At 38.8% G+C, this 26,561-nt stretch overlaps 1 protein-coding gene across 1 annotated transcript in view; it reads right to left on the minus strand.

Annotated features, from left to right (window-relative positions):
• The window catches only part of C5 (complement C5), a 96,445-nt gene extending 74,437 nt beyond the window's left edge, over positions 1-22,008 (minus strand). The window contains exons 1-8 of the mRNA XM_043453710.1: positions 21,897-22,008; positions 16,031-16,223; positions 13,306-13,465; positions 8,436-8,506; positions 7,046-7,137; positions 5,637-5,719; positions 3,257-3,347; positions 1,341-1,455 (exon numbers count right to left, since the gene is read on the minus strand). Of these exons, the coding sequence (XP_043309645.1) occupies positions 1,341-1,455; positions 3,257-3,347; positions 5,637-5,719; positions 7,046-7,137; positions 8,436-8,506; positions 13,306-13,465; positions 16,031-16,223; positions 21,897-21,961 (870 nt within the window). The 5' untranslated portion in view covers positions 21,962-22,008. The remainder of the gene's footprint in view (positions 1-1,340; positions 1,456-3,256; positions 3,348-5,636; positions 5,720-7,045; positions 7,138-8,435; positions 8,507-13,305; positions 13,466-16,030; positions 16,224-21,896) is intronic.
• Positions 22,009-26,561: the final 4,553 nt, after the last annotated feature.

Genomic DNA, 26,561 nt, shown 5'->3' on the forward strand with positions numbered 1-26,561 from the left:
TGCTTTCACATTAAGACACTAATTTAAAAACGCACAGTAGGTAATGGGATACAGGGTTACCTACGAAATCTTAACGCTTAGTCGGGTCCGACTCTTTGCAGCCCCACAGACAGTAGCCTGCCAGGCTCCTCTGTCCACGGCATTCTCCAGGCAAGAATACTGGAGAGGGCTGCCATTCCTTCTCCAGGGGAATCTTCCCGGCCCAGAGATTGGACCCCAGTCAGATTTTTTACTGTCTGAGCCACCAGCGAAGCATATGATATTATTTAATTATTAACCACAACAGTAAAACAGATTTTGCCTTATTTTTTTCTTCCAAAATTGAGTACTTTGAGGCCAGGGATTTTTGTCTTATGTAGCTTTAAATCTCAGTGTTTAACATAGAATCTTGCATTAAAAAAGAGGCGCTTACATCTTAAATAAAACTGTACTTTGAAAGAGCAAGGGCTAAGTAACTGATGATACAAGCTCTGTGACAGTGCAGTGGTGAAGAAAATGCCATGAGCCCTTCCCACCCAGAGGACAGATGCAGAGAGCGCTGACCTGGGGCAGGGCAGCAGGACACCCCTCTGAGCTCTAACGAGCACTAGTCCTTAACTACGGACCGATAACTTCTCAGTGAGTCCACCGTTCATTCATTCACTTAGAAATTTTCATAGAGCACCTCCTTTTTGCCAGCAACGAGGCTGGCTCTAGGCATATAGTGGGAATGATCCAGACCCCCAAAGAGTTTTGTGTAGAGGACGATAAAGAAGTAAATAAAGCATTACTAACTGTAATGGTTGTTCAACCTCAGCACTCTTGGCCTTTTGGCGAGGGTAATTCTTTGCAGAGCAGGGTAATTCAGAGCTGGGGGTACCACTGCTCTGAAGGAGTTTCACAACATCCCTGGACTCAACCCACTAAATGCGCGTGTGACCCTCTTGCCCAGTCGTGACACCCACAAATGTCTCCCTGGGGTTAAAAAATCACCCTTGGTTAAAAACCACTGCAACATAAAGTGTGAAACACGCTCCACTGAGAAGAGGCAGGGGGTGACAAAGGGAAAGCGTTCCCTAGCAGAAGGAGCAGCTCTGCAAACACCTGGAGGCCAGAGAGACGGGCAGGTTTGAAAAACTGGGGTGACCAGTGCAATGGAGAAGAAAGGGAGAGATGGGCTGGCAGGGCGCTGATGACAGGGGAACTGAACTTTATCCTCAGGATAGTGAGAAGTCAGTGGAAGGTTTTTAAGCTTCAATTTCCACACCTACATGAAACAACACAGTGGACTAGATGGTACAGAAGTGACTTTCCATCTCTAGCATTCATGATGGATTTTTAGGTACAAGCGAACCTCTTACCGTTGTGCTTTGCATTGCTTTTTGCATCATTTCTTTTTGATTATCTTTTAAGTTGTCTCTTATTCCAAAAGAGATATAAACGTCAGCCTCATTGACGACTTTATTATAAAAATATCTGTCAAACAATCATACCATAAAATTGTTCTGCTATCACGGTTACAACAATAAAATCCAGACAAAATATAACAATTTAAAATCATAAAGCATTTGACATACTTTAAAGTGCCTTTCCATCCACTATCACATTTCATCCTCATAAAGCCACCATAATAAAGCCAAAGTACAGATTTTTATTACTATGTGCTAGATGAAATAAACTGATCTTGAGGAGATCAAAAGAGTCAGGTCTGGGCCTCTTTCTTACAAAACACATCACTTCCTCAATGATTTTGATAACAGTGGAGAACTGCTCTTAATTTCTTTTACATCTTTTAAAGCAGCATGCCCAGTCTCACAGTTAAATAAGTTTTTTTTTTAAAACTCTAACTGCATATTTCCTTTTTTAGTTTAGAATTAAAATAATGATAAAGAAAACTTTCTGTGTAGCAAACATGATAGCAAGATCTTTTGTTATTCATAGTTTGAACAAAAAAAGTAAGTCTCTCTGTTAAAAGAAGTCCATTTCTACAATTCTCTGTCAAGTAAGCCTTTTACAGTGGCTTAGATTAAGTGACCAACACTCTATTTGAGGAATAAATGCTAGTAAGAGAGGCAGTATATGGTAGCATTTGAGGGCATGGGTTCTGGAACAAGAGACACCATGTGATTTATTAGCTATATGATCTTGGGCAAATTACTTAACATTTATGTATCTTTGTTTTTCTGTTTGTAATGTGGGGATAGTAATTGTATCTATCACACAGAGTTTTGTAAAGATTAAATGAGCTGATACATACAGAATGCTTTGAAAAGTGCCTGACATATATAGTTATATAAATCGGTTATTATTTTTAATAATTATATTAGGTCGTTTTTAAACGGTAGATCGCTTATAAAAATAACCCCAGTTCTCCACCTCCCCATGTGTCCACTGCCTTTGCAGCTCTTTGCATGCAAAGGGTGTGAAGGGAGTCTGTTTCCTTCAGGCTGGTGCTGTAATTTGCTCTGGACAAAAGAATGTGGTGGACGTGATGGTGTGTTAGTCCCAAAGTGTAAACCTCAAAAGGACTTTTATGCTCCCATTTTCTCTCTTTGAACATTGCTGCTGCTACAAGCTAGCCAGTTGGTTGATGAGAAACACACATGGTCCAGTCATCCTTGTAGCTTCAGTCAACTGCCAGTTAACTGTCAGGCATCTGAGTAAGACCTCCCTAGACCAGCCAGCCCCCAGCTGACCTGCCAACTGACTGCAGGCATATGGGTGAGCCCCACTGACATCAGCCTGGCCCAGGTAGCAGAACTGCCCAGCTGACTCATAAATAGTTGCGGTTTTAAGGCACTGCGTCCCAAAGTAGTTATGCAGCATTAGCTGGCTGATGAAGCCATTACAAACGATAAGAAGTTAAAGCTTTACATCTCAGTCTCAGTATCCTAAGGCATGCTGCTTCCTAAACATACACACTGAACTTACAGTTTTAGGATTTTTTTTTTTTTTGGCTGATGAATAATCAACCAGGCTAAAATCAGAATCAGCTAAAATCAGTATGAGCAAATAAACTATAGGCGTGATGTCTTCTCAGTCAGGTAGTTTCAAAGTCATGCCAGACATTGCCACTAAATCACAGATCTCAGCGATATATAAATGTATCAACTCACCACACAGTACACCTTAAACTTTCCCAATGTCATATGTCAATTTTATCTCAATAAAACTGGGGGTAAAAATCAAAGATCTCACTCTGGGCAAATGTCACCAAAGTTAGCACTCAGTTTAACTGAAAAATCTGAAAACAAGATAAAACAAAAAACTTTCTTACCTTGCTCTTATAGTAATTTCAAAACTAGTAAAGTCCTTATAACCAATGAAATTACTTTCTGGTTCTATTGAGATAGAAAAATGCGGCAACACTGAAAGTAAAAGCAAAGAAGCAGCATTACCACTTGAATTAGTCTCTAAAGCACAGCAACCAGCTGTATTTCTGGCATAGCTGGATAAACTGTGACGTCAGCACAGCATGCACCTTGTCATTAACATCATCACCAACAGGATCTCTGGGAAGCCTCCTGTTCCACCAATCAGAGGTTAGTCATACACTACGTGCTAGAAGAACTTTACTTATACTTTGATTTCAGCACTTCTAGGCAATCGACTACTTTCTCCCCTAGAGGATGGGCTCCTTGAAACAAAAAAGACTATTTTCTTTATTTTTGCATGTCTCCCCCCTTACCCCTCTCATGAGCCACAAATATAGTACGTGCTCAACAAATGTTTATTAAATTGAAAACGGAAACAGAAATTTCTTGCTTGTTTAACATTTCTCTTTTTTGCCTAATAGATAAAATCCATCCAGTCTCCAAATTCCAACATAAAACTCTCACTTTAGTCAATAAGAGAGAGCTTACAATTAGCTACAAGAAAGAAGCTTCATGCAAAATTAAAAATTAGGGCAGAAAGGAAGGAGGGATTTTTCTCCTGTCTATTTGGTATCTTGATTGCCCAAGAGAAAACAATTTCAGTTATCCAAAATAGCACTGTCTTCTCTTTGTTCTAACACGGCCTGGTTAGTAAGGCTTACAGATTCTATCAACCTGCACAACACTTAACAGAAATTGGGTGATTGTATGACCTTGATACTGTAGGTAAAGACTGTCACATGAGAGTACGTGAGATGGGGTCAGATACGGCTTATATGTTTTCTAGATGGTGAAAGGGTCTTCCGGGGTAACACAGACGGTAAAGAATCTGCCTGCAATGTGGGAGAAAACAGAAGTCAAAGAGCAATGCAATCTGTTGCTCTGGGCTGCATTCCTATGTTATTAACGATCAAGGCAGATACGTTCTCTCCAAGATATGAAGTAGAGGAAAATATTTCATCGTTTCATCCAGTACCTACTTGCCTTGTAGCCTGCACACTCCTACCAACGGGGATACACCAGTGAACACGACAGACAAACCCTGCCCCCAGTGAGCTCACAGTCGAGCAGGGAAGACAAGCGTAAGCAAAGAATTACACAAACACTTAAGACCATTATGAGAGCTGATATTTATAAGTGACTACAGGGAGTCCTTCCCAGGAAAGAGGACATAGGGAAAACGTCACTGAATAAACGGCTTTTCAACCAAGACTTGAAGGTGAGTAGGAGTTGGCTAGGTAAGAGGGAGGGGGAGGGGGTTGTAGGCAGATCACTTGCAAAGCCACCATTACTAGGGTGGTATAAATGAGGCAGAGGAGGAGATGGGAACGAGGAGGCATCGGGGACTTCAATAATGAAATAACACGACGGCAAGAATAGCCCCAAAGCAGAGATGACAATGGGGGCCGGGGGTGGGTTTGCAAGTCCATGAGGGACCCTGGTGATAAAATCGATGCGAGGCTGCAGATAATAAGAGGTGGATAAATTTTAGATGTGTACAAGAAGCAGCAAAAACGCTTGGAGGAAAGGGGACCAGTTAGGATTGTATGTTATTTAGGGCCTATAATCTTTAAAGCTGAGCTTCGTTATAGTAAATTTGTTTTGTCACTGTTTATTCGCCACATTATTATGATTCTATTGGGGGAATTAAAAAATGACTTCAAGCAAAACAAAGTAAAATTTTATATCAGAGCACACAAATACTCTAGTAAACAACTACAAGAAATGGAAAGGTTAAGCAGTTTATATGTTAATTATTAATCCATTAATATGATTGATTTCAAAGTAAGAACATCTGATATTTTTGGATCAATGTATTAGGAATTTCTGGGTCAGAAGGAAAATAGCATTGGACTAGGGGTAAGGAAATGCAAATGTTCCCGTTTTGTCACTAGTGGGTTGTGATGAAGTGATTAAGTCACCTGTTAGTCTTACCAGGTTCCGTTCACCTCAACTCTGATAGTTTCTCCTAAAATCCTAATTCTGAAAAGGACCTGAACCAGTCAAGCTCCTCAGGGGGCTAGGTCTCTTGGAGCTCTATGATGAGGAAGACAAGTCCAGAGGGTTGGTGCGCTTGTTCAAGGTTAACAGGGCAGCTACACCCAGCGCTTAGGCATTCAGACAACGCCCACTCCTCCCACCGCCTCAATCAGTACTTCTAACCATACCAGCAAGCAGCCTCATCTTCATCTGGGAGTGATTTTGCATTAAGTTCATTCATGAAAAGAATTATTGCAAAAATGCTAACTCTAGATAGGTAAACTTTTAATCATCAGAAATTACCATATTCTTTAATTTCAAAATATGCGGTTCCAGTTGTTGAAAAGTCTTCTTTATATTTAGCTTGAATGGTCCACACACCATATCTGGGGAAGCAAAATATTTAAAATTATGGAAGTCATGAAATGTGCCTTTTATGTTGAGGTGCTAGTGATACAAAAGTGGCCAATACAGACAAGACCCCTGTCCTCAAGAAATTTATAGTCTAGTGGGGAGTAAAGGCAAGTAAATTAATAAAGAATTACTTACAAAACTGAGATAAGTGCCATGAAGAAAAGAAGAAATTAAAAGGAGAGAGAAAAGAAAAAGGAAGAGAGGGACTACATTCGATGTGCATCCAAGATAGCCTCTTTGAAAAGAGAGAATTTAACACACGTCCTAAAGAATGAGAGGACGCCAGCTTTGTGAGGAGTAAGGTGAAGCACATTTTAAGCAGAGGGGAAACCTGTGAAAAAGTACTGGGGTAGGGAAGAAATGGTCATAGGAGGCGATCATGGCTGATACATAATCCAGCATAATCTACCACTTGGCATAAGACGAAGTTGGAGAAATGATAATAGTTATACAATAATTGGATCAATTATTCTTTGCTATTATGGAATATTTTCAAGGAGGTACACAATTTTAAAATTACCCAAATTATGTAAATCCCTCAATTTCATCCAAATTTCTAGAAGATCTTCAGTACAGTGAATAAACTATGAACTCCCTTCTAGAGGGCAGAGCAAAAATGACTGTAAGAAGATTTTAAAGTGATATTTCAGTCATTTTTATATGCACTTATTCGTCCTCCTTTAAGTTCGTTGGAGGCAGCGACTATGTATTTTTTACTTCTATTTTAAATTTCTCATTCCCGTTGTACTTTGCATTTCCCAGGAATGTGTTCACTAAATTTTTATCACATTGGGTTCTGTTTAAACATGTTCTTAATCCTTTAGCATGAGACCAAATGGAGGAAATGACTTTACTAAGATCTTCCCTCTTGAAATCTGTCTTCTGGTAGTCTATGCAGTAAAGACTACAGGAGACCAATATTTTTATTGGTCATAGCAAGACATGGGACAACACCAGCCTTTTAGACTGACAGTCTATCAGATTCCTTGAAGGTTGGAAGGTTGATGGTTTTGATAGAGAGAAAAAGGCCTGGGAACTATTTTTTTGCTTCTTCCAAATTTGAATTTCTACCTGTAAAGAAGATTGGTGAGAAGTATTGGGAGTGGTTTGTTTGTTTTGCCAGAAGCTGAGCCTCGCTTCTTATTAGACCCGGAAAGACTGCACATCTTCATTTCTTTCACACTTACTTTCTGTTAACACTAGGTGGCTCCATTTGACTGGTTATCTACCTCATAACCAAACATTCCAGATGTATGCTTTACAGAAAACTTTATTAAAAAAAAAAAACTTTAAAATACCTAGGATTAGATGGAATCTTGAAGTCAGGAAAAGAAATAATTCCAGTATAATCATTTTCTTCGACCATGTCAACTTCTGATCCTTCGGGATCCTTTGAATAAAAACAGACAATTTCCAAGCATATAAATCACATTTTAAAAATTAACTGATTACGTTGTCTTTGATTGATAGAAATATTTACTAACAAAAATCCATGTCTTCAAATTAAATATGAAGGAGGAAAACCATTTAAATGTTGTGAAAGGCAAATATGGCTCATTTAAGCCATTTCCTCCTTTTTTGACTTTCTTCCATCTCCTGCCTCACTAAAAATTAAAAAAAAAAAAAAGTAAATCAGTGTCCAGGCTATCCTAGTCTCAATTATCTAGAAGAGATTCAACTCTCTATTGTATGGCTAGAAAAAATAACTATGACAAAAACTGATGTTATAATGAACCAAATAATAGCTTATACACTTTACAGATACAGGAATCTAAATTTTGTATGTGTTCATTTGGAACTTTCCAAAGCAAATATGCTGTGAAATTCATTTATTAGCTAGAAATTTTGTAAGTCCACAGGTTATGTCAATAATTATCAACCACAATCTTGGAACACACTAATGCTTCTCAAATAATTCATTATAAAATAGTCAGATGTAAAAGTTTCATAATTTTTGTAAGTTATAAAGGATTCAAGGTTATTCCTATACAGCCCTCTTTTTCACTCGTGTTCTGTTAAGACTTTTGGTTTTTTGGTTCCTTGAGTAGGAGAAAAACGTGCTGCAACCTGCAGTGAGGGACCTACTGTTACTGGGTGAGCAGTTAATTCCTCACAAAAATTTGTAGGGTTTTGACATGAACTGGGAAGACCTTGGGAATTTATTGCACACATCTGTTATGTCCATCATGGCTCATGAAAGGCTGATAATTGTTGATCTTTATCTCATGGGGTTAGATCTATTTTCCATGTGCTAGTGTGTGCTAGTTACTAAACTCTAAACTCCTCAAGTGTAAGTGCCACGGGCTGTAATTCTTTACCTCGTATTGTGCAAATCAAAAATGTCATACTTGATAGACATTCAACTAATTCTTAGTTGAATCGATGGATTAATTCACTAAGTTGAATTCTTAGTGATTGAGGGGTGGTATCATGAAGGATGTATTTAAATGACTTGGTTCAAAACCATAACTTGTTGAGATTTTCATTTTCATGAGATTTTTACATATTGCAAAGGGAATAAACCTACAATGTTATACACACAGAAGGTGTTCAATAACCATTTCTGAACATTGGATAAATTAGTACGGTGTCAGGACAGGGTTATGGAACAAAGTATCTTGTCCTGATGAAAATTTAAATAAGTTTAAAATTTTTATATAAAATTATTATTTAAATAAACATACTTACTATGAAAGTTAAGACAGTTTCTCTTTTGGCTGGCTTCAGGTCATCATTCAGTGAATAAACTCTAACTTTTACTGTAAGAATAATTGATATCATCAATAACTTTGTGAAGCACAGTATTTTGATATTTGCAATAATCATCCTTAAAAGAGATTCAGTACATAATCATATATGATAATTCGTATTTAAAAGAAAGAAAATGTTAGCTTGTAGACAAATACATCACTAAAAATGTTTTCTTTTATTGAGAATCCTTTTCAGTTCAGTTCAGTTCAGTTCAGTCACTCAGTCGTGTTTGACTCTTTCCAACCCCATGGACTGCAGCATGCCAGGCTTCCCTGTCCATCACCAACTCATGGAGTTTGCTCACTCGTGTCTGTCGAGAAGGTGATGCCATCGAACCATCTCATCCTCTGTCGTCCCCTTCTCCTCCTGCCTTCAATCTTTCCTAGCACATCACTAAAAATTTTTTGTTTTAAAGAGAATCCTTTTGGATTCCTTTAAAGAGCTACTTCTAATGAATTTAAAGAATAGTTCACTTTATTAAAATGTATTTGTATATATCTTTTGCGGAACGAATATATAGTACAAAATTAGTTATATCTGTAATTAGGCCAATATTTATAAAAAATTTCATAGTAGTAAAATAGTGATGTCTACCCTATGGTGATATTGAGCTTAGTCACTCAGTCATGTCCGACTCCTGAGACCCCATGAACTGTAGCCCATCAGGCTCCTCTGTCCATGTGGATTCTCCAGGCAAGAATACTGGAGCAGCTTGCCATGCACTCCTCCACGGGATCTTTCCAACCCAACCTGGGATCGAACCCAGGTCTCCTGCATTGCAGTCAGATTCTTTACTATGTGACCCACTAGGGAAGCCCAAGTATACTGGAGTGGTTATATTTGGAGTATAATAAATTGTCTCAGAGTTGAAGATTTTAATGAAAAATTAGGTGGTTTGTTTCAGACTATACACTCTTACAACAAGGCCCCAAATTGTCTCTTATTATTGCTAAGGATAGTTTTGAATTGTACAGTTTTGTTATATTTATTGAGCCAGATCCTACAATTATTCGTTCATTGTTAAAAGAATAATGGCAGGGGGCTCAATAACAGTTAGTTCTCTTCCACTTCTTTCTGTCAGGGAATAGATCCCCACCTTTTAAACAAACACATCTGCTTAGCTTTTGACTCTTAGCTGCTTGAGACATGCTGATTTAATTCCTTCCAATGACATAATTTCTCTAGGGTTTCTCTGATGCTCAAATCATTTCATGGGCAAAACTTTAACCACAAAATAAAATTGAACTGACGTCATAAACCTTTTAAAGGGCCGGTATTATGCAAAGCTCTACCTAAGAAGCCACATATTAAGCTCTCTAAAATTCATTTCACTGAGACCATAAGACCAAAATGAAATGCTCAGTAAACCCCTCTACCCTGCTGTCCCCTCACCACCGTCTCTCAGCTCGAGTCCTCCCTCCTGCCTTATGAACATACCTGGTCCAGCCCTGAGCATCACTCAGGGATGCTTGTGGATCAGCATTTGCGGCACGCTGCTGGAGGCAGTGTGCCGCAAAAGTTAAGAGTTTGGGCCCTAGAATTCAAAACTTTGGTTTCATTCCTGTCTCTGCCACTTTGTAACGTGACCCAGAACAGGGTACTTAATCCCTCTTACCCCTTAGATCCCACATCTGTAACATAGCACTGCTAGTATCTGCTTCATAGCACATGAGACTAAATGAGACAATGCTTTGCATAACCCAGCACATAATAACGAACCAGTGAATGCTTATTATTTTTATTTTATTTTTTATTATTTCTATAGCTACTACTTGTCCACTTTCTAACTCAGTTTGTGCTAGGTTAGAAAATTAATCTTGTCTTCATAGCGATGGTATATCAAAGGCAAGTTCCACAAATGCTTTTTGTACCAAAGGTATAGCTTATAGACTTTTAAAATATATATTGAACGCCTTCTATGTGCAGACACTGTGCTAGGCACCGAGATATGATGGTGACAGATCAGACGTGGAATTCCTCTAAAGGAGTGGAGCAGAGAGGCAAACACAAGATCCCACGAGTAACTAAAATTCCAGGGGTGGGAAATGCTACAAAGGACACCCCCCGGCTTCTGAGGGTGGCAGAGGGAGCTTTGGAGCAGAGAAGGCTGCCCTCTGTGTGATGGCACGGAAGGTGCATGGACGTGCCAGGAAGAGGTCCATAGGTCTTCCTACAGACGGGAAAACAGTGTAAGAAAGCAACTGAAAAGACGTCAGTTTGGCTGGTGTCCACGGACGAGGGGCAGCATGGTGGGTGATGAGGCAGGAGGGGAAGGCAGGACACAGGCTGTGTGAAATTGGAAGCATTTTGGTCAATATTCTGAAATCCTTTATCCTGTAAAGCCTTGAAGATCTAAGCCTCTATCCTAAAGATACTTATATGAAAAATCCCTCAAGGATCTTCAGATTAAAATGTGAGGACTGGGACATTAGAGCTATAAATAGCAAGATGTAATTAATTTCTAAAAGAATTACTTTTCAGTAATTCTTTTTCTTCTGTGTAAATAAGGCTTTGTGCTATTCCATAGATTAAATGGTAATGGGAAATGCTTTCCTGGTGCTTACTCTGGGGTAGGCAGTGTTTGCAGTGCTTTATACACATGAATTCACTGAACTCTCACAACAATTCTGTGAGGGAAGTTCTATTACTATCTCCATTATACAGATGAGGAAAATGGGACTTAGGAAGATTAACTCACACAAGGTCATGGAGCTAATAAGAGCCCCAACCGTGATTTGAACCCAGACAATTTGGCTCCAGAGCCTGCTGTTCACAACTATACTTCACTACCTCTCATTAATGAGTGAAAATTCAGAGGGAGGTGCTCTGGTTTTCTCTGTGATCTATTCTAAGATAGAATAGGTCGTAGAGAGATCTTAGAGATCTCTCATCTCTATTCTAAGATGAAGACACTACATATTTTCATGGTAAAGTTCTGATAAAGAAATAGCAAATGGGGCTGTTCTTAAGGAAAACCTTGAGAGTTAACAGAAGTCCCAGGGTCTGGGTATCAGGCTGCTTGATGGACAACAATGAGAACCATAGGGACTTGCCTGGAGGGCCAGTGGTTAAGACTGTATGCTTCCATTGCAAGGGGCACAGGATCAATCCCTGGTCAGGGAATAAGGTCCTGCATGCCACGGGGCACAGCCAAAAATTAAACAAGGAAAAAAAAAAAGATGAGAACCCTAAATGGTAAGTAGTGTCAACAAGACCCAATCAAAGAAGCATCCTCTAATACGGGAGGAGGACAAGGGTGAGGGTATATTTGTTTCGGGGTATGATGCTTAAAAAGGGCTCAAACTTTATGGGCAGAGACTATCTCAATGAACACCAAGTCATCTTGGAGTCAATAGGATGCTATCCTGGCAATGACAGCTGGAAGCAATACCCCAGTCTCTCTAGGCCTTTTCCTTCTGAGCTGGTCATAACAGAAACTCCTGCTAACAAGGCAATGGCGCAGGCCCACTCCACTCCTTACTGTCATCAGCATCAGTCAACCTGTAGCAAGTACAGACTCCTGACAGGTTTTCAACAAAACTGGCTGGTCTTGCCTCTCGTCCTCTTTCCCTCACCAATAATGCCATTATTGAAACTCCGGAACCTCGCCCTTCCATGTACAGTTCTCTTCTAATTCCATTCTGATTTGCTTAAAAGTTACTTTCGGGCAACAGGGAGTGAAGGAGGAACTGAAGATTTTGCAGATACGTGAACACATGTGGGCAGCATTCATACTTCTCTGTGTTTCGTTTTTCATTCATTGGGAGTAAATCCAGTCACTCACCAATCAGAGGGTTGATTGGCTACCCTGTCCTTTCCCCCTCTGACAGATAAACCACTAATACAAAACAGTCTTCTTATAGGAACTTTCTTTAGGTGGATCTCCTTAGAAAATTAATATCCATTTATTTATGTGACTTCACTTACTTTTTGCTGAAACATCTGATACCCTAGGGTTTGATTTTTTTTCTGAATTTGAGAATTAGCTCCAAATTTTTATGATTGCTACTTTATAATGAATTATTTTCACATTGCCAAAATTATATTTGCAGTTACCTCTTATGCTTGTTTAATAATAAAACCTAACACTACATTTCACAATTCTTAAATAGCTTTTTTCCTACATGGGAACAACTGACAGGGTAGATAATGTAATTGTTGATTTTTGTGATTTCCATATGAATCTAAGATTTATATTTAAAATTTAAATTTAAAACTAAATTCCGTACAACTATTTAACAATTTCCATATGAATTTAAAATTAAAATTATATTTATAAGTGTAAAAATTACTGGGGATTGAGATTCTTTTGATCAAGTTGGAAACCTATCTCCACTTAAATTCAAGTGTTAAAAAGCTCACAGTGATATCAACCTGTCATCTTCTTATTTTGTGGTATCTTTGTCTGCTTTTGTTATCACAGTGATGGTGGCCTCATTGAATGAGTGTGGTAGTGTTCATACTACTATATTTAACTAGATAACCAACAAGGACCTATATTGTATAGCCCAGGGACCTCTGCTCCATACTCTGTGATAACCTAAAAGTGAAAATAATTTGATATGTGTATACGTACAAATGAATCATTTTGCCGTACACCTGAAACTAATGTAACTTTGCCCATCAATTTTACTCCAATGCAAAATAAGAATTTAAAATAAATAATTCTTCCCCACTTCCAAAGTTCAGTTTAAATAAATGCCATCCTCAGTTACCTAGTTGCTCAAGCTTGAAGAAAAAAAGCTCTACAGTATAGTGTCCATGCCTTCCCACTACTCCCCAGAGAAAGAAGTATCTTATACTCTACCTGACTGGTGTGGAGTGTAGACAGGTTTGTCTGTATGAATGAAGAGGAATCCATTGTGGTAGGTTATTGGCATTTTTTTTGCTTTTGAAAAATGCTTCGATATAACTTCCAAATACACATGTGAAACTCTTTGCCTTTCAGACAACTGTTTGGGTGGTATCTGTGAAAGAAAATGTTGATGGGGAAAGAGTATAATAATTTTAAAGTTATAAAACATGTTATTTAAAAAATAACATAGGAGCCAAAGTAGTAAACAAATTTTGCTCCAAGCCCTTCAGTACCAAACATCATAATCAACATTCAGCTTTAAGTAATTAAAAATATTTTGGTTCTATGCTTCCCAAATTTTATACGCATTTAGTAAGACTACTACTATGAAAGTGTTAGCCACTCAGTCGTGTCTGAGTCTTTGTGACCCCGTGGACTGTAGCCCACCAGGCTCCTCTGTCCATGGAATTCTCCAGGCAAGAATAGACCCAGGGATCAAACCTGGGTCTCCTACACTGTGGGCAGATTCTTTACCATCTGAAACACAGCTCTTTTAACAAGCTTTAACCTCTTCACTTCGCTGGATTAGTCCATGTTCTCCATTCCCTCTGTTCATCATCCTGACTGATGTTCAGGACACTGTATTATATTTACATCCTCTGTTCCCACGGTTGAGCAGTACACTTTCCAGTTTGAGATAAAAGCTAATTAATACAACCAACCATGCTGAATTAGATATATGACAGTACTGTAAACGTTTGGAAAAGCAGTAAAAATCTATAAAGATTCTGCACTCAGATTGCTTTGCAAGTATCTACGTTTTTTCTCTACTTCAAGGAAATAGAAACTATAGAACAAATGATTCGTTAAAGGTGTGACACATTATGAATAAGGCTTGCTGCTGCAAGTGGACCCAAGAAAAGACCTTGGCACAACATCAAACGATTAGCAAATAAAGATATATTGTAATGTTAAGATAAATTTAAATGCTTAAGATATGCACCAATTTTTATGATTTCCCCACCCTAATTTACTTTTCCCAATTAGCCATCTAAGTTAGCACTGTTCAATAGAGCTTTCTGTGGTGAGGGTAATGTCCTATATCTATGCTGCTCAGTACATGCCATCTGTAGCTATTTAAGCACTAGAAACATGGCTAGTATGAGCGATGAACTGAAATTTTCATATTAGTTACATTCGATTGATTTAAATTTAAAGATAACAGCCACATGTTTGTGGCTAATGGCAGCAGATAAAAGTGTCTTCTTTGGGGAAATGAATTTTATTTCTTCATAAACCTAATAAGTGGACCTGTTTGCTAAAAGATTAGAGTACTTATCATCAAGGACACGAAGCAAAGAATTCCTACACTTGGTTAGAATTTATTTAGATCAACGTTTCTCAAATTTGAGTAATATATAGACCCCCTTTTAAAAGGATAAAATATTCTGGAAGACTCTCAGTGTTGACTTTTTGTTATTCGTAAAACTAAAGAAATATTTTCAGCACAGTGTTACATAAGTACAGACCTAAAAGTCAGTGTAATATTCTTGTGCTTGTGACTTGTGTGTGATTATAAAATCAAAACATTTATAAAATAAACTCAAAATATCAACATAATTCTAACTTTCAGCTCTTTATAAAATTTCAAAGTTTAATCTCTTTTTAAAGAACTCACTTTAAAGAAACACTGGTCTAGTAAGCCTCAGAGGCCCTTCCAAGTCTAGAAGTCTTGGATTTTTTGGTTCTTTATTTTTGAATTTATATCAGAATTTAAAACAATATTTTTCACTTGGATAAAGAAACAGTATGTATGAAAGTTATTTTTAGTTGTCAGAGTTCTTAATAAGAAATGAATTATGAGCGATTCTCCAACCAAACTATGCAACAATATCTTAATCCCTCAGTCGTGTCCTACTCTCTCTGACCCCATGGACTGAAGTCCGCCAGGCTCGTCTGTCCATGAAATTCTCCAGGCAAGAATACCTGAGTGGGTTGCCATTCCCTTCTCCAGGGGATCTTCCCGGCCCAGGGATCGAACTTCAGTCTTCTGCACTGCAGGCAGATTCTTTACCGTCTGAGCCACCAGGGAAGCCCAGTAGAAGGAAAATTTATTTGATACAGGTTGTTCTTTCTATTAACTATGGTTATACATGAGAGCTATTCACTTTAGTAATCAATAATTTATTAGTTTTAGAAGTTTTGATTGTAGGATATTGAAGTTTAAACAAACAAATGTTCAATAGCATCCATGGATTTTTGTAGGTAATGCATGACAGATCAATATGCGTGTCATATTGGTCTGTTTCTTTGCATTAGTAATTTTCACAGTAAGCAAGTACTTTCCACTCATTTCCAAATATGTTCACATTAGTATTAGTCTCTCAGTCGTGTCCGACTCTTTGCAACTCCATGGACTGTAGCCCATCAGGCCCCTCTGTCCAGGAGAATACTAGAGTGAGTTGCCATTTCCTTCTCCATATGTTCACATTAGGACAACTTTATTTTCCAATAAGAATGTTAAAGTTTTCATACACTACTCAAAAAACAGATACAACTCTCCAATTTAGAATTTTCTTTTTCACCCATATCATCATTAGTGCCTGACATCATCTAAGACTCACACAGTGGAAGTTTGGTATAAATGATCAAACCTCTGTTATTAATATTCAAACTGGGTACACATTTTATTGAGAATATTCTGTATGTATAAAGAAACTGAAGGATAAATACATACTGTTAAGGTAGCAGAATTTTGGAATTTATTTTCTGTGGATAAAGTAACATGGCCTGAAGAGTAAGTAACTTTTTTGTCCGGAAAGCTTTTGATTGAGATTGTCGCATCAAATTCTTCAGTGTATCCATAAACTTGAATTACAACATTTTCAGATGCTCCAACACGGAATAGTTTTGGTGCTGAAATGACATACCTATTGAAATAGGAAAGAGAAGGATCAGTATATTTATATGACATTTTTGTTATATTTCTGATTTTTTATCTCACTCAATAGATTAGCTTTACAATAGGGACTTTTTCTCAACTTGAAATATTTTAAAATTAACATTTATTTGCGATCTACAATCATTTCAGCACGGTTTCCAAGAAAAAATAGCTTGGAATTAAGACTTCAGAAATAGAGGTGGTGATTTTGTTAACCTCTAGAAAGGTAGTGATAGCACCTTCCCTGAGCTTCTGTAGCAAAGGAAAACTTTAAATGATAAATATGTTCAATATTTTTGCCCGACAGAAAAAAGCAACATAGGTACCAGAGATTGAATTCCAGCTCTGCTATCTGCTGGCTGAGTGACCATGGTAAAGTCACTAACCCTCTCTGAAAAGTTAAATAATATACCTTAAATATTACCTTTTTTGTTGTTTAGCCACTAAATTGTGTTCGACTCTTTGCAACCCCATAGACTATAGCCCGCCAGGCTCCTCTGTCCATGGGATTTCCCAGGCAAGAATACTGGGGTGGGTTTTACTATCTCCTACTCCAAGGGATCTTCCCAAACCAGGGACTGAGCCGACTTTACCGCTGAGCCAGCGCAGAAGCCCAGTCGCCTTCTTTACCAGGGTGCTAAGGATGAAATGCATTGGAGAAGGAAATGGCAGCCCGCTCCAGTATTCTTGCCTGGAGAATCCCAGGGACGGGGGAGCCTGGTGGGCTGCCATCTATGGGGTTGCACAGAGTCAGACACAACTGAAGTGACTTAGCAGCAGCAGCAAGGATGAAATAAGAATATCTATCTGAAAGCATCTAGCATGCTTAGTACTCAATAAATGTTATGATTCATTAAGTTTGCTGAATTAGTTGAAAGGAAATAATCTTAGAACTACTATGTTATCCTAGTGGGTGGATAAAGAAATGAATAGAATAACAGTGAGCTAGGAAATGCATTTAGGAATGAAAGTAGTTATGGAGGTCCTTGCAGAACAAATGATAACAGTCATACAACATAATGATAATAACAAAAAATGAGAAATGAGAGGCTGTATTAGGGCTTTACATACAACTCTTTTAATCTTTACAACAGGCCAATGATGTAGACTCCATTATTATTCCTATTTTGCAAGTGATAAGAGGTTAATTTGGACCAAGGTCATATGGCTTGTAAGTGAATGAGGCAGGTCTTTATATTCAGGCATCACTCTCTGTTATGTGTATAACTGAGGTCAAGGTTACAAACTGTTTGCAAACAGTGGGCTGTTCCCTCAGTTTTATATTTGATGTGATGTACCAAGAATGGACATGAATCAGTATAAGTTTTTGAAATAGAAATCTTAAAATGGGTGAATTTTCATAGTTTTATTAAAAGAAAACTTACAAATATAAACTAGGTTATTAATTATATGTTGTAAAAGTATCTAATTGTAATACTGAGAACTACCTATGCTATTAATAGAAAGAGAAGTGCATTTCAACCCAAAAGGTGCTTGAATAGTTCAAGTAGCTGATCAGGGCTAGAGGGCGGCAGGCAGAGCTGCTGCAGGTCCCTCACAACGCCATGGGCCCCCCAGTGGCTTGGCAGTGAAGAACCTGCCTGCCAATGCACCAGGCGTAAGAGGCGCGGGTTTGATCTCTGAGCTGGGAAGATCCCTTGGAGAAGGGCGTGGCGACCCGCTCGGTATTCTTGCCTAGAGAATCCCATGGACACAGAAGCCTGGTGGGCTACAGTCCAAGGGGTCACAGGGTTGGACAGGACTGAAGCAACATAGCACACAGGCGCGCACAACACTATGACCTTTAAAAAGGCTTTTAAAAATCAGCAAGTCTTAATAACAATGAAATTAATTTGGAAGCAAATAAACACTTTAAAAGCAACTGGTAATTCTTCTACGTGACAAGTAATTTGGAACCACTTACAGAAAAATTGTAAAAGGGGGAAAAGAATCTCCAGTTTTCCAACCATCTTCTCAATTTCCCATGTACTTATGCAGGAACAGCAGAAAATTAGAAATGCTCAGGTTTGATGATAATAAGATATATTTACTGAAACCGTACTCAGTTCTAGGCACTATTTTAAGCACTATACATACATATATGTATTTATATATGTATATATGTCACTGTGCTGTGACAACCATTCTATGAAAAAGCCCTTTTATTACTCCCATTTTACAGAGGAGGAAGCTGGTAATTAACTTGCCCAAGGTCACACAGCTATTAAATTACAGAATTAGGAGCTGAACCTGAGCAACCTGTTTCCTGAATTAACACTTTCATTTGCTAGACTAAACTGAATTTATCAAGAGTTTTTCAAGAGAAATTTAGCAGCGGGGGCGGGGGGAGGGGACTATTTTAATTTTGGCGTTGGGCTTCCCTGGTGGCTCAGTGGTAAAGAATCTGCCTGCCAATGCAGGAGACATGGGTTCGATTCCAGGAAGATCCCACGTACCAAAGAGCAGCTAAGCCTGTGTGCCAGAACTACTGAGCCTGTGCTGTAGGCCTCAGGAGCCCAGGAGCCACAGCTACTGAAGGCTGAGTTCCCGAAAGCCCGTGCCCCTCAGCAAGAGAAGCCACCACAATGAGAAGCCTGAATATCGCAACTGGAGAGTAGCCCTTGCTCAGCAGAGCTGGAGAAAAGCCACGTAGCAACAGAGACCCAGCACAACCCAAAAAAATACATAAATAAAAGTTAACTGTGGAAAGTTCTGAAAGAGATGGCAAATGGGTGGGGAAACAGTGGCAGACTTCATTTTTCTGGGCTCTAAAATCACTGCAGATGGTGACTGCAGCCATGAAATTAAAAGACACTTACTCCTTGGGAGGAAAGTTAGGACCAACCTAGACAGCATATTAAAAAGCAGAGACATTACTTTGCCAACAAAGGTCCGTCTAGTCAAGGCTATGGTTTTTCCAGTGGTCAAGTATGGATGTGAGGGTTGGACTATAAAGAAAGATAAGCGCCAAAGGATTGATGCTTTTGAACTGTGGTGTTGGAGAAGACTCTTCAGAGTCCCTTGCACTGTAAGGAGATCCAACCAGTCCATCTTAAAGGAGATCAGTCCTGGGTGTTCATTGGAAGGAGTGATGTTGAAGCTGAAACTCCAATACTTTGGCCACCTGATGTGAAGAGCTGACTGATTCAAAAAGACCCTGATGCTGGGAAAGATTGAAGGCAGGAGGAGAAGGGGACGACAGAGGATGAGATGGTTGGATGGCATCACAGACTCAGTAGACATAAGTTTGAGTAAACTCTGGAAGTTGGTGATGGACAGGGAGGCCTGGCCTGCTGCAGTCCATGGGGTCACAGAGTCAGACACGACTGAGTGACTAAACTGAACTGAAATAAAAGTTATTTTTTTAATTGGTGTTATTTGAAGTTTTATATTTTTGTTTATTATTGTTTTAATTTTGATTGTCTATGTGGTAGTAGTGTTGAAATAGAAAATAATTCATGTTTTTTGTTGTTGTTCATCACCCAGTGATGTCAGACTCTTTGTGACCCCATGGACTGCAGTATGCTAGGCCTCCCTGTCCCTCACCATCTCCTGGAGTTTGCCCAAGTTCATGTTCATTGCATCGGTGATGCCGTCCAGCCACCTCAGCCTCTGATGCTGTCTTTTCCTTCTGCCCTCAATCTTTCCCAGCATCAGGGACTTTTCCAACGAGTCATCCGTTCATATCAGATAACCAAAATACTCCAGCTTCAGCTTCAGCTTCAGCATCAGTCCTTCCAGTGAATATTCAGGGTTGATCTCCCTTAAGATTGACTGGTTTGATCTCCTTGCTGTCCAAGGAACTTTCAGCTAATTCATGTAATTCAAGTTTACAAGTCCCTAAAAGATAGCTCTGCAACCATCTACTCATACATATTTTGATCCTTACTGATGCAATGCTAACACAATCTATCATATAAAGTATTTCATATTTTTCTTATTTTCTTTCAATAGTTGTAGAGAATATGGCCACTGAGCTTGCAAAGAGGCACAAATGCTAGCTTGGCCTCTATCTGGAATGTTCTTTCCCCAAATATTTGCATGATTTGCTCTGTTACTTCCTACAAGCTCTGTTCGAGTGTCACCTCCATAGAGAATCTTCCCTGTCTACACTTTTGTATGGTGCCCCATCATTTCTTTATCCTCTCATTTTCCTTTATATTTTTTCTTCATGGTACCAATAGCCACCTGACCTTGTTCATTCATTCATTCATTGGTTTGTTCATTGAGGAATTTTCTTCTCCTTCTTGAATGCACGCTCTATATCATCTACTATTGGGTTGGCCAAAAAGTTCATTCAGCTTTTCCCCAAGAAGCCGAACAAAATTTTTGGCCAACCCAATACATCCTCAGTGCCAGGTTCTCAAAAAGTTTTGGTTGAATCAATCAATTAAATTTATTGACTCCCATGTTGTAAATGGTATACTCTTACTTTTTCAGAGAAACAGAGAATGTGCTTATTAAGGGTCAGTACAGTGTAGTAGAAAAAAATTCAGTATCATGAGACCTAGGTTCTAGTCCTAGTTCCACCACTAACCTGGAGTCATTTAATCCAATCTCTCTGAACTTCAGTTGGCTGTCTTTTAAGAAGGAATAACAGAATCTAGGAAATGAGGTGGCCATGTGAGAAAAATCAGATTAGGGGTGGGAGAGTGCTAAAATTAATGACATCTCAGGTATACATTGGCATTTATTGTGTATTTTACATATTTACATGTGTACATTAATGACAAAATGGAAAAAATCTGAAGCAATAAAGAGGAGTCCTTAATACAGATTCTACTTCTGTTTCTTTTAGTGGTGTGACCTTTGGCAAATTATTTCCTCTGTCTGGATTTATACTTATATGGGAGATAGCTTTGATTAGATACTCTCCAGCTCCTTTTCAATACTAAGATGTTATTTATAGATATGAGATCAATATTTTAAGACCTAGCTTTAAATACAACTGTTTCGATAATAATTTTCAACAAATAATCACGTGTAATTTGTGAAGAACGACCTCACAAATTTAGAAGTAATTACATCAATAGATTTCAAACCACAGTATTAGAACTGACCCCCAAGTAACTCTTGCTTTACTATGTACAGTATACAGAAAACACAAAGATAATTCCACACCAAATAGACAAAAGCAATCAACGCAAGAAAGTTTGCTATCTTGAATTTAGGTGTGCTTTTTTTGAAGAAGAAGAATTTGAATAATCACTCATGTAAAGTTTTAGAAATAACAATCCCCTAATGGACACATACACACGGCTATATTTAAAATGGTTAACCAATAAACTCCTACATGGAATTCTGCTCAGTTATGTGGCAGTCAGGATGGGAGGGGTGTTTGGGGGAGAATGAATACACGTTTATATATGGCCAAGTGCCTTCACTGTCCACCTAAAACGATCCCAGTATTGTTAATAGGCAATACCCCTATACAAAATTTAAAGTTAAAAAAAAAACACAAAAAAACAAACCTGTAAAACTGTCCTATTGTTAGCCACGCATCAAATCAAAATGCTGCATGATTTTCTTATTCAGAGATGAGACTATTGGTATTCCCAGAGTAGAAAGTAATTTACAAATTAACACAGTCTATTGTATTTGATTTTTCACTCATCGCCTTGATAAGATGCATTGAAAAATGAAGATAGTTTCTTTTACTTACGTTTGATCCTGGCCCCAACTTTTCCCCAGGAAGATTAAAAAGCAAAGTATGCCCCACAGGCCCATGCTGGAGGTAGTGGTAAACCATCGATATGACCCTCCTGAAGTTACTCTCCTTTTTAAAGAAACCGAGATTGAAGTATTTGGGTAAGTTGGTTTACTGGTTAATTATTAATGTCAAGAAGAGGGACTTCTGAGTAGGAAAAGTAAAATTGGAATGGAAACACTCTTTAATGCCCAGGTATAAAAGTAGAAGATTTTTATAGGAAGATATTTTATACAGATTTACACCTAGAGAATTTATTTTGATTAATACAAATAAAGGATTCTAACATAAAAGTTTGGCACTGCAATGAATGCCTCAAAGTTAAAAATCAGTAAGTTGATTGTCTTTTGTGTCTTGACCAGGCAATTGCTCTGAAAGTTTTATTATGAGAGCATACCTCTGGAGATGCTCTGATACTAATGGAGACCCACTGGGATTCAGTTTCACATCAAGGTGATTTTAGAATGGGCCTGGTTTAGAAGGGCTTGTGAGCTATCTTTCTAGAGAAGACCTGAATGGTAGAATCATTGGCATTGGAAATGTCAGGAAAAGAACACAGATCTGCAAAGGAATAAGTCCTTGGTCCGTTCAGTTCAGTTCAGTTCAGTTCAGTCACTCAGTCGTGTCCGATTCTTTGTGACCCCATGGACTGCATCATGCCAGGCCTGCCTGTCCATCTGTCACAGTCTAGAAAAGAAGCTGAATGTTAGGTGGAGAAAAGATTGTGACTGGCAATGAAAATATCCTGCTGAGGATGCTGTATCATTTTCTACAAAATAAATGATGAATCAAATACTTTAGTTTTTAGTAGGGAATGGATATCCTCACTATGTATTAACTCAGACACCGCAAATTCAAAATTTGCATTCATTCAGACACAGAATATCTTTCTTTTCTAAAAAATAAACCTATGCTATACTTCTCAATGAGATTTTTAATCATTTTAATATGAGAGCTTAAAGAAAACAAAGCTTCCTATGATATGAGTCTTGTACTTAATTTAGAAAAAAATTTTTATGATTTTTATGATGCTTGAAAGTGAAAGTGTTAGTTGCTTAGTTGTGACCAACTTTTGTGACCCCACAGACTGTAGTCCACAGGCTCCTCTGTCCATGGAATTTTCCAGGCAAGAATACTGGAATGGGTGGAGATTCCCGTCTCCAGGGGATCTTCCTGACCCAGGGATCAAACCTGGGTCTTCTGCGTTGCAGGCAGATTCTTTACTGTCTGAGCCACCACGTAAGCCTTATGATGCTTGCTAGAAAGTTTTTATTTACTACCTTCCTTCTACTAGCACTAATTTCTAGCTTAGTATGTAATAAGTACTCTATTTCAAAGTAATAAAACAGATTTCTCTAAACAGTTTTCTATAATTCATATGTTCTATGTTCACATTGGTGATCCTTCTTTTGAATTAATGATTCTATTTTACCAACACTTTGTACTGAATTCATTGGGGAAAAAAAAGATACACAAAGGAAAATTTTATATACAAAGTTCATTAACAGTGTCTCTTACATAGATTATTGAAATGGCAAAATTCTGTCACTACTGTCTGACCTTGGAGAAGGAAATGGCAACCCACTCTGGTATTCTTGCCTGAAGAATCCCACGGACAGAGAAACCATGGGATTGTAATAGTAGGACACGACTTAGAGACTAAACTACCACCATTGTCTGACCTATTTGTTTCAGAAGGAAATCTGTAAAATAATTAAACTGGGTTGCGAAAGATGGGACAAGTTAAAACAAACAAAATACTTTGCCATCATTTTCGGGAAAAGATCTTTAGGAGAAAGCGAAAACATTCAAGTGACCATAGATATATTTGAAGTGAAGGAAATTTATTTGCTTGTATTTTGGAGTCAATATTGATCAGTGATATTAGTTACTTACCATTGGCATGTTTCTTTGGTAGAAAATATTTAAAAAACAATAGATTTCCCAGGTTCTCAAAAGAACTAGTTCAACTGCTTACAGATTGCCTTTAACTAAAATGTTTTATGACTCAAAGATGGATTCTTCTTTACATTTTAAAATGTTGACCTCTGGAGGAATCTTTGGTTTTTATACGGATGTGTGGATGGTGCTCAGTCGTGTCCGACTTGTTGAGACCCTATGACTATAGTGTGCCAGGCTTCCCTATCTAGGGGATTTTCCAGGCAAGAATACTGCAGTAGGTTGCCATTTTCCACTCCAGTGGATCTTTCTGACCCAGGGATCAAACCCACGTCTCTTGCGTTGGCCGGCAGATTTTTCACCACTGCACCACCTGGGCTTCCCTTTTATGTACAGATAATCCATCCCTAAAGAGGAGAAACCAGGTCTGGCAGGAACTTTGGTGGTCTTTTGGCCTTCCTGCTAACGCTACCTCAATTTGATCCTCAGATGGGCCCTATGTGACCTCACTTAGCTGCCAAGGCCTCTCTTAATCTGAGTCTTGCTTGATTCTCCAGCCTCTATGCACCTCTTCTTCCCTGCAGCCAAGTAGCTGAAGTCCTTATTATTCTCTGAGGTCACCACGACATGAAAATGCTCCTGGGAGGGCAGGGAACAGTCAGCCCAGTACCATCACTATCATGCTTAGCCTGTTTATGCCTTCAGTTTGGTGTCTCTTCAGAAACGAGGGTTAAACATGGGTTACTGCTACAGGCCCCGCGGGATGCAACTCACTCAGAATCTACTTAAGCACTTGCTGATAGCACCAGCGAGGAAAGAAATCCTGGGGTGCACACTACAGCTACCTGTGGGACCTTGTGAGCAAAGGTCTCGCGTTGGTTACTTGTCTTCCAAAATATTTAAGCAAATTTGAAAAGACATTTAGCTACAAAAAGTTTACGGAAACAAAGTCTTACAGGGAAGTCCAGTGTGGAAACTGGTTAGAATGGAGGTGCTCCGGTGATCAGAAGGGATGGCCCTGCTCTCTGCTCAGGGGCACCCCCAGACGGCCTTGAGGAGGCTCCATAGGAACCCTAGGCTCCCTGGACACTTGCTTTAAAAGCACTCTTCCAAGTGTTCTGTTTCACTTGGCCCATTCCTTGTTTCCCTTGTCTCTTAGTAAATCCCCACAACCATCTTGAAATTAGTTTTCAGTTGATTAGGCCAAAGGAGAAACCAGAATCTTTCTCCTTGAGTCCAAGATCCACTGCTTAGTTGCGTGTTGAAATTCCTCTCTCAAGTGACCTGGGCTATCAACATCACATCCTCTAAAAACCCCCCTTTTCCTCTCAATCTTATACCTCTATCCCACATCCAGGACTCTGATATCCCAACACTGAATCAGGAATTCACCCCAGCCTGCAGGAAACCTGATTAGAGGGTAACAGGAAAATAAACACTCTAGGTTTAAATCCCAGGAAACTTTCACACATTTGCCTCAAACACTAGTATAGGAATGCACTTTGTAGAATGATTTGTAATAGCAAAAACTTGGGAGCAACCTAAAGCAACGTAACAATGATAAATATATTACTGTATATTCATACCATGGAATGCAGTGTTGGCTGGGATGACACAAAAAGCATAATAACACTTATATTTATACAAATGTAAAAACATACATGGGCTTTCCAGTTGGCTCAGTGGTGAAGAATCTACTTGCCAATGCAGGAAATGCAGGAGACGTGGGTTTGACTCGTGATTCTAGAAGATACCCTGGAGGAGGAAATGGCAACCCACTCCAGTATTCTTGCTTGGAAAATTTCATGGACAGAGGAGCCTGGCGGGCTACAGTCCCTGAGCTCACAAAGAGTCTAATATAACTGAGCAACTGAGCATGCATGCATGCAATGACATACACATTTAAGTCTGAAATGCATGTATGCTAAGGCGCTTCAGTCGTGTCTCTTTGCGACCCCATGGACTGTAGCCCTCTAGGGTCCTCTGTCCTTGGGATTCTCCAGGCAAGAATACTGGAGTGGGTTGCCATGCCCTCTTCCAGGGGATCTTCTTGACCCAGGGATTGAACCTGCGTCTCTTAGTCTCCTGCATTGGCAGGTGGGTTCTTTACCGCTAGTGCCACTTGGGAAGCCCATAATTGTGAAAGGTAAATATTAAATCAGAATAGTTGTTATCTCTGTGAAGGGAAGGAGAAATTTGTGATAGGAAAGAAGTATATGCTTCCACTATATCTATTACCTTTTGTTTTAAAGGAACACCTGAAGCCAGTATGGCAATATCTTACAAATAATTCAGTAAAGTTTAGGGATAGTTATATGGGTGTATAGGTCAGTCGCTGTATTTTTCTTAACATTTTAAATATTTCATTGAGAAAGAAGTATGGCCTGCAGTGAGGCAGGCTTGAATTCAAACCCTGGCTCTGTCTAATTAGCTACGTGATTTGTCTATAAAATCAAAACAGTAAAACCTCATAGTGCTGATGGGAGAATTAAGTGAAATATGTATAAAGCTCTTAGCACACAGCATGAACCTGAAAATGGTCGCTATTATTTACTACTAGTGTAAGACACAGTCATGACCTTCTACTTTAAAAAAGAAACATGTGTATAGGATCACACCAATCTGTCTTTAAACACAGTTCTACCCTCCTGACAGCAGCCAGTCAGAACTGGCTATCAGGATGAAAGAATCTCTTTATCACTGAGCCCAGCAGAATTTTGC

This window comes from Cervus canadensis, chromosome 30, assembly GCF_019320065.1.
Source record: "Cervus canadensis isolate Bull #8, Minnesota chromosome 30, ASM1932006v1, whole genome shotgun sequence".
Classification (NCBI taxonomy): Eukaryota; Metazoa; Chordata; class Mammalia; order Artiodactyla; family Cervidae; genus Cervus; species Cervus canadensis.